Source organism: Ipomoea triloba, chromosome 15, assembly GCF_003576645.1.
Source record: "Ipomoea triloba cultivar NCNSP0323 chromosome 15, ASM357664v1".
Lineage (NCBI taxonomy): Eukaryota > Viridiplantae > Streptophyta > Magnoliopsida > Solanales > Convolvulaceae > Ipomoea > Ipomoea triloba.
Window position 1 is genome coordinate 5,184,297 of NC_044930.1, and position 9,378 is coordinate 5,193,674.

Consider the following 9,378-nt stretch of genomic DNA (forward strand, 5'->3'; position numbering starts at 1 on the left):
ATCGAGAGTTCAAACTCCCTCTTGTATAAAAAAATCAATCTGACCATGATTTTACCCTTTAATTGAGCCGACCTCTTGCGAATGGGGATTAGTTAAAGTATGTACACCTCATGGTCTACCTAAAAAAAATTTGTTAACGGATTTATTTCCACCCCTATCTGCTGGCCTTGAATCACCAAATCGGTGTAGTGGTGTCTAATTGCGGTGGCATTGGATTACTGAGTAATTTGATCATTTTCACACATCTTAAAGACCAAATATGTGATTAACAAAATATATTTTACACAATATTTTACTTTAAAAAAGAAACTCAAAAACTAAACCCTAAGAAACAAGTCAACTATCGACCAAGCAATGATTAGTAGAGGGGTGTGCCAGACTTGGGAATTGAAGCTCATGCATGTTCTTCCTAGGCACGTGACATGGCGTGGAGACCGATTTGATCGGCACGTGCATACCACGTGAGAATTTGGGTCTACTGCCTACTCCTTAACAGATAAAACAGATCAAAAAAAAAAAAAAATATAAAAAATAAACAGATTATCTAGATCTAGATGATTGTTAGATTCATAACCTTCAAAAGTCAATTTCCGATTTTGAAAATGGAAAATATTAATTAAATTTTTTTGAAGGTAAACGTAACTATTCCATTAATTCATAACATAAAACGTTTACATCAACGTTTACATCAACGATCAATGAAATGGTAAACCATTCCTTACAGTCAGACATAGAAACAACTTTTCTAACTATGCTATAGAAAACTTGAATCGCAGACTGTTTCATAACTAGGAAGCTATGTTCCTTCAAGGAGCTTAAAGCTTCATCAAAGATCTGGGTCTTCATCATCATTCTTTTTTGCTCGCCCATGATAAGATCAACACTTGCCGAAACCAAACTAAACGATTTATGCTAATGATAATGAAAAGCTCGTGAAAGTAACGAGAGGAAAAAGCCCGTGAAAGTAACGAGAGGAGAACACAATAATAGAGAAAATAAAAAGTGGTAAAGCCAAAATAGGGTTGGGAGTTCAAGACTACCAACACAAACCTCAATACCTACCTACTATTATTTTATTCAAAGGGAAAGAAAACAGAAGAAGAAGATTTGTGGCGATGGTCGGAGGCGGACGGGGCTGCAACGGTGGTCGGGACGGAAGAAGAGCGAGAGTAAACGTAGAAGGTGACCAAAACCGCCGGCTCAAAGCTCCATTAGAGCTCCGGCCGGAGGCCGGCGGTGGAAGCCGAAGTTGAGCAGCAGAGAAAAGCTTTTTGTTTTAGAGAGAAAAGGGAGGCAGCATTAGGGTTTTCAGAATATGCAAAATATTATTTAAATTAAATTTAAATTAAATCTTTTTAATCACACATTTTATCTCATATATAATAATATTTATTGATTATAAGTAAATTAGCTAATCACATCAAAATCAAAACTTAAAACTATATAAATTCATGTTACACTACCCATCCACATATCTTTATTCGAAGTATTACATGATGTAGAATATTACATATTTGTCTCAAAAGAGTGATTAAATGAGTAAAGCGTGATTTTTTATTTTTGTGTCGAATTATTCAGCTATATATATTACATGTTTATAAAAAGAATAAGTGCAATGATTAATGAGAAGTTATTCAATTTTACAAATCTGGTCGTCGAGACTCGAGATGTTGACTTGTTTGAGATGGAAATAAAGAATATATAATATTGTAACCAAATAAATGATGCAATGGAAATAGCCATGATATTGCAAGCCCTGCAAATCTAAATTATGTAATTTTTGGTGCTATAATAAACTAGGATATTGAGAATTGTTCAAAAACTAGCATATATTGGTTCCATTACTCTATGCTTTGATAGCAACGGAATGGTCACAAATCAGCACACTATCTTAATTATCTAATAACATATAAAACCCCAAAAAATCAAAATATTAGGAGTACCAAAAAAAAAAAAAAGGAAGATTAGCACACATCATAGGCAATTATAGGAGAAGTATTACTACTTCCCTATGTATATAATACAAAATACTAACACCTATCGAGGGTTGTTCGTCGGGACTGGTTTAAGTCAGTGGTGCCCGGTGACATTGGGCGCTGCTCGAGGAGGAAGCGCCACTGGTTTGGGCGGTTTGCATTGGTAGCACTTGGCGAAAAGCCCGAACGTGTCGATTTGTCTGACGAAATTGGTGACGCTAGCCCATCCCCCGAACCCGAACCCGACGACGAAAACCCAGCCCACTATGAAGATGTTGATGGCATACATGGCGGTCCAGCTGGGCATGAAGAATGGGGGCTTCTCCGCAGCATTCTGCAATGCCAACAAAAACCCCATCAATGACTAAAACAAACCCACCAGCAACTCATGTGAACCAAACATTCTAGTTTTCCGGATCACATGGTATACGACGTGGTACATTGCAACGTGTTGACAAATTGAGCCAAGACAGGGGAGGACTTATGAGGACCCAATTTTGGTACCAATCAATAATGTAACAGTTGTGCAGTTACTTTCATGGTGTGGTTTAATGGAGTCCCCAACTGGCCTGGACAGCTCATTTCAGACATTATCCAACACTTGGACTATACCATATAACTAAAAGGACCTCGCACCCATAATATCTTGTCTACCTATCAACATTTTCAAATCTAGGCCATTATCTGTTAATTGACTACCTGTCAGGTCCCTGTACTATAGTGTTTGTTCAATTTAGTCCATGTACTATAGTGTTACCTGTCGAGTGACTACCTGTGAGGTCCCGTACTATAGTGTTTTGTTCAATTTAGTCCCTGTACTATAGTGTTACCTGTCGAGCAGAGGCTTTGCGATAGGTGAGCATGTGGGCGAGGGCAGGGATGATGTAGACGGTGAAGCTAACTAGTAGCGCCCCAACAGCCGAGTTGATGGGGCCGAAGAACGGGAAGATTATAGCCAAGAACCATATAGGTATCACCACCGGGAGCCTCGCAAGTGCCCTCAGGCAAATGCTCTTCGTGTCGTGCATCCCTATTACCTTTTCCCACACAAAGTACAACGGGGTACATGCGAACCCAAATGTGATAAACTGCATACATAGTTAAAACACACCATCATATCATTTTAGTCTCGGTTTCCAATTCTGAACTTATATATAGTTGCAGTAAAGTTGTTATCACAACAGACCTGGTGAATGAGCATCAAGATAACAGCGGCGTCACGCCACCCGGACTTAGGGAGGAGCGAGAAGGCGTTCGAGTGGTCGAGAAGTTCATCCCCGAACGCCCAATAAACCGCGGTGGCTGAAGGAATGGTGAGGGTGAAGACATAGAGTGTAGCAAACAAGTAAATGTACTTGAACTTCTGTGGCTTCCACATAGCATGCATGATTTCCCTGTTTTTTTGTAACAATTATATACAATCAGGGCTATAGCCATTAATTACCACTTACCAGTTACCTCCAAATAAAATCTATAATTAAACTAGCAAAAAAAAGTATTCAACAGCTTCAAAGTAAAGGGATCAAGACAAATCATAAGCACTGGAACAATGAATCAACAGAATATAGAATCTAATGTTAATTATTAACTTCAGTGGTGTCAAGTATATCTAGACTAGAATATAAGCATTGGATTCTTGATTCCAAAATAGTTTAGTTGTTAAGATTAATGACCCAAATGCCCTTTAGTACTATGCAATTTAACATCCCCATAATTATCAAAGAATCATAGACCATGGTCAACATAGGAAAGAAATAAAAAAAAGAGGTCCTTTTTTCTTGCCACTCATTGTCTAATCAAGAATTGCATACTAAGTAGTACAAGAAGATATATAGTACAACAGATGAGCATAATAAACAACATACTCTACTTGGTATTAATTTCTTAACAGTTAATGTGCAGATAAGAACAGAACAGATCAAAGAAGTGCTTACACAGTGACAGCATGGCCACCAAAAGTGTAGAGTATATTTGTGGCACCAGTGAAGTACAAGACGAGCTTCGTTGGTCCCGAGTGCGCCACGCCTTCAGCCTAGTAACCGTGGTAAAAACCGTTATGCTTGGTCTGATCAATCATCAATGGTTTTCGGGCATAGACGTAGAAACTATAAGACCAGTAATTACAGAGAGTGTAATATTCGAGAAAAAATGTATTTACCTGACCATGAACAACAGCTGCAATAGTAAGGTACCAAGCAGTGTAAGTTGTCATTCCAAGGCCTAGGAAAGACCAAATCCTATAGTTGTGGAAGGAAGGAATAAAGACAGTGGTAGCACAGCAAGCTCCAAATATGTATGTCCAAGTCCTCTTGTCCAATCGGTCATTAATGTAATATATGTTACTGTATAATAGTCCAGAATATTGACAAACCAGTCAGTGTTCAAGAAACCCACCCACTTCAATTCAAAGTACAAAGTTTTTGTTTTTCTTTTCACACCTTTTCACAGATTATATGTTTGATGCAATATATGTATGTTAGTTCATCATACCTTGCACAAGCTATGAGTTGTATGACAGATCCAAATAGAAGGAAAGTACAGTTGAAGGCTAGCCCCACTGCTTTCCAATATGGTCCCAACAGCCCATCAAGCACTTCAAACCACTGCAAATTAAAAGATAATGTTAGGATCAAACGCTCACCGTCAAAAGTGGTAGCTATTAGTCAAACACCAACTTTATTTCCTTATATTTGCGTAACAGTCAACAGGCAAGTTATTGGACTTGGCCTTTAGGCCTATGCCCAACAATCTGCTAGCTGTTAGATTTGACCATTCAGACCTTGGCCCTTTAGGCCTATACCCAACAATCTGCTAGCCATCTGGTGTTAGATTTGACCATTCAGGCCTGCTAACCACTTGCTGCTAGACTTAGCCCTTCGGGTCTCAATCCAACGGATCAAAGCTTTATGATTTAGCATAAAATTCCAAAAAGAGGAAACAGTGTTTTGGGTGGCACATTATGCTATAACAGACCTGAATAACATGGTTCTTGAAGCTAACACCTTCTTTCTCTTTTCTGCTTCTGTACTCAACGTAGAGGACACTGATCAGATAAGCTGTCCAGCTACCAATCAGGCCATAGAAGATTTGGAACAAAATCCCAGATAGAATTCCAAGTTGTGAAAAGGAGTATGGCAGGGTCAACAGCACTTGTGCCACCTGTTTTACATGATTTTTCAAAACTTGTAATAAGGAATTCTGTCCCAGATTGAATAAATTAAAGAAGAAGAAAAAAAAAATTGAAGTGATATAGTGAAAGAAATAGGAGTTGTTAGTTTGTTACCTGATTGGAAGCACAACTGAACCAAGCATCCCAAGCAGAGCCGCCATGCCAGAGAAAGTTCTTCATACTGAACATGGACTCATTCTCTTCTTCTTTCTCGCCGAACCCTTCTTTGCCCCCAACCACGCCGTCGTGTTCTAAGCTGGAGACTATTGCTTCCTCGGCTTGCTTCTGAGGCAACATTGTTGTTCGATTTTGTACGATAAAAAAAGAAATATGTCTACGTTGTTGTTGCTGTGGGTGGCTGGAATAATAAGGACACGAAATGAGACAAAAAACAGAATTACAACAAATGGGAAAAAGATAAAAGGAAAACTCAGTCAGTCCCCCCCACCCCTCTGCACCAGATCCAAAAAAACACCCATCAAAATAGCCAAAGTTTTATGACTAGACAGATCTCATATTAACCCGACAATCTTAAACCCCCCCTTCTTTTTCCTTTTTTTTTTCATTTTCATAATCACATACCTTTCTTAGCTTCCCGCAAGAACTTCTCCAATTCCCAGTGGGAGAATGAACAGAAATATAAATTGGCGAGAGGGAAATAAATGCAGGCCAAAAATGATGGCACACAAGAATGCGAGAGAGAAAGACAGCCCTCAAAAGCTGCAAAAGCTCAGAGGGTCTGAGAAAAGAGTGTTCTGTTGTGTTCTGTTCTAAATTATTACAGAGAAAAAGGAAAGGAAGGGACTTTCACTCTTTCTTGCTCAAGATACAGAGAGATTGTATATATATTATATAAACAGCCTAGCTTTACTGGTGGGTTGGAGTGTATATATATTTATTGAGAGAGAGAGAGAGAGAGGGAGAGATAGAACTTTTTTTGGAGGGTATGGGTATGGGTATGGAATTCTCTCTCTTCACTGTATTCCACTGGCGATTCTGTTCTTGGATTTCCGTTTGAAGTTTGAAGAGACAGTGAAAGGGGAAGAGATAAATATGGTGATAGAGACTTGCGTTCACGCCGAAGAAACAAATGAGTGTAGCCTGCTTCGTCTTTATTGGCTCCCAACTGCCAATAATAACTTTTTTTTTATTACAAGATTATAATCAATTATAGTAATATTAATACCCAATTTAGTACCAAATTAATCAATTACAGTAATATTTTTAATTTAGTTTTAAATAACTTTTTTTTTACTTAATTACATCGTAGCCTTTGATGATTCTATCCATTTGACTCGTCTATTATGATAGTTTGGTAATTTTTTTGTATTAATATCTAATTTAGTCATTATAACGATTTTATCCAATTTAGTTCTCGACTATAATTGTTTTATCCAATTTAATCATTGTAGTTTTAACGATTTAATCTATCTATTATAATAGATTTTCTCAATTTAATCATTATTCTAACAGTTAATAGAGGCAGATGACTTAATTAGAAAAAATTATTAAAGTCCTATATCCAATTAAGCACCAAAAAAATCATTTATGACTAAACTGAGAAAAATCACAATAATCGATGATCAAATTGGGTATTAACTCATTTTCTTCTTGTCGCATAACAGTGCTCAATTTTATGTTAATAGCACGCACGTTGCCTGACTCAAATAATGTTAAACCTAACAATTAAAATAAGTAAATAATTAATATAGTTTTTATATATACAGTACAAGTTAATCAATATATCAATATATAATATAATGATTGTTTTCAATATAATCAAAATTGAAAATAAGTATTTTCAACTTCTGATAACAAGTAATATTAATAAAGATGAGTATTGTTGTATATCATTAGAATCAAAAAATAAAAATTATGTCATAAAAATTAATGCAATTTCAATGGTAATTGATAAGTTGGTAAAAGGTAACTTATCTTTGTTAAAAATAATGTGTCTATAAACCAACTATCATGTAGTGTGATAGCATCTAGGTTACTATTTTAAATGGGTGGTTATATGTTTGAACCTCAGTATAGAACAACTCATGAAAATACAAAAAAAAAATAAAAAATCGTATAAAATTGATTAGATAATACACTTTTGCATTTAAATTTTTAAAGTAGAGAGAAATTTTGTTGAAGATATATATAGAAAAACAACTTGTAATAAAATGTATATTCTAATTAAAGCAATATAGTTTTCAAATTAAAAATAAAATAAAATTTGTGTTCGTTACCATGGAGAGGATTTGATTTAATTAAAGAGAAGACAAATCATTTATTTCTCGCAAATATTATAATGATTATATTGTTAGATTAGTTAAATTCACTCCATTTAGAAAATATGGTCACCTTTGACTAGTCATACAATTTTAAGAGAGGATCTTTCCTGTTTGATTTCCTATAATAAATTTATTGTAAATTTAAGAGTATAAGACATTTAATAAATTGAGATAATATATAGTTTATTTACTGTACACTAGAATAGCATTTCTTGATACATCATCCTTTCATAGTTTCATTCATTACTTTATAGTGTATTGTAATAAATAATCTTGTTTGTATATTGTTTGAAAATTTCTTGAGTATTTTTCAAGAGGCCAATAGGACACCTACGCCCCAATGTCTATGTATTTTCCTTGTTTATAATTATTTATTTATCTCTGAATGTCAAAATTGTGACAGATGTACTTGGTTAAACAAAACAATCACAACCAAATAACTATTACTTACAAATTGTATTCGTTGACAGATGATGTAATAAGAGAATAAGTTATAGTTACAATGACTATATTGCAATATGAATGCAAAATAATGTAACAAGATACTAAAGAAACTTTTGTTTAGGGAGAAAAATGGGCAAATACAAGCTAAGGAAGAAAAATAGAAAAATAGAAAAATAGAGCCGGAAGGAGGTAATCGGCTTAAACGGAGCGAGCCGTACAGTGCAGCCGCCAGCCCCAGAACAAGCACGCAAAAAAAAAAAAAAAAAAAAAAAAAAAAAAAAACACAGCCCAGTATAGTATTTAAGCCCCTTGCGGCTTTTGCTCAGTCCCACATTCAACGCCGGCTTACAATTATAGCAAAAGATGCTTTTTTTTTTTTTTTTTTTTTCTCCTCTTTTCGATTTTTCGCTTTTTGTAATTTAGTAGTTTAATCATCAGGGGACGGCTAACCGTGACGGCGTGACCCATGTAATCGGCGCTTGGCCCCCACCAGAGCCTAGCACTAAACTATAAATTTCATCATTTTTTCATTAATATAATACTATTAATTAATAATTAAATACATATAATTATTACGATTATTAATACAAACCTATTAAAATGTCATGTAATACTATAGTTATTCATACTTCTTACTCTATTTTTTTTGAATGGCCATAAAAATTCGCATTCATTATTTAATGAAGATATAGACAAAGTAAACATGCCTATAATTATTCATACTTGATGTGGTAAATATACTAAGGAATACAGTCAAGTGTACAGACTCGAGAATAAGCGATAATAGATCAGAGGCTCCCAAGCTAATATGAGTTAAGTGAAAATGCCAAAATCCCCACACTCCTTTAGGCATTTAATGAGCTATTTATAGGAATTAAGAGGGAACATATGCCGGGCGTTCGACACGCTCTCCACATGCCTCACATGCACTGGTGTCGTCGGCAGTTCTCCCAATAGGTACATGTCGGGGTCGATTCCTGATAAGCCCATTTACAAGGGGATCATGCAAGGTGATAAGAAGATGGGTTTTTTCATATAGTGCAATGTTGTTCGGTTGAAGATATCCAGTCCGAGGGCTAAGGTCGAGACCGAGCTGAGGTTACGCTACAAATTGATACATAATCCCGATCGGGAGGATACTCGTTCTAAACTCATGTCGGGTTAGACCCAAAAGGATCGATTCTGGTCGGGAAATGCTCCTTTAGGAACACTCAGTACATACCAAGCAGATACACAATTGTATACACGAGAGGATATTCCCTATCAATACTTCTTACTCTATATTTATTCCACACTAACATTTAAATGTTGCAATAGACTAAAAAGTATGGGTCACAATTTAAAAAAAAAATATTATATTCTTTTTCCAATAAAAGCATAAATGTAATCGTTACCATATGAAGGGAGTCAAATATTCTATCCTAAAATAATATTGAAAATATCAAGCAATAAAAATGTCAACTATTATAAATAAAAATGGACATTAACATTTTTTAATTAACTAGTG

At 35.5% G+C, this 9,378-nt stretch overlaps 1 protein-coding gene across 1 annotated transcript; it reads right to left on the reverse strand.

Annotated features, from left to right (window-relative positions):
- Positions 1–1,745: 1,745 nt before the first annotated feature.
- LOC116006561 (auxin transporter-like protein 2) lies at positions 1,746–6,082 on the reverse strand. Its single transcript, XM_031246991.1, has 9 exons — positions 5,728–6,082; positions 5,260–5,503; positions 4,950–5,135; positions 4,467–4,579; positions 4,135–4,318; positions 3,911–4,008; positions 3,163–3,370; positions 2,807–3,064; positions 1,746–2,310 (listed from the first exon to the last, which is right to left on the reverse strand). The coding sequence occupies exons 2-9, from the start codon at positions 5,440–5,442 to the stop codon at positions 2,071–2,073; spliced, it is 1,470 nt and encodes a 489-aa protein (XP_031102851.1). The 5' UTR covers positions 5,443–5,503; positions 5,728–6,082; the 3' UTR covers positions 1,746–2,070.
- Between the last annotated feature and the right edge of the window lie 3,296 nt (positions 6,083–9,378).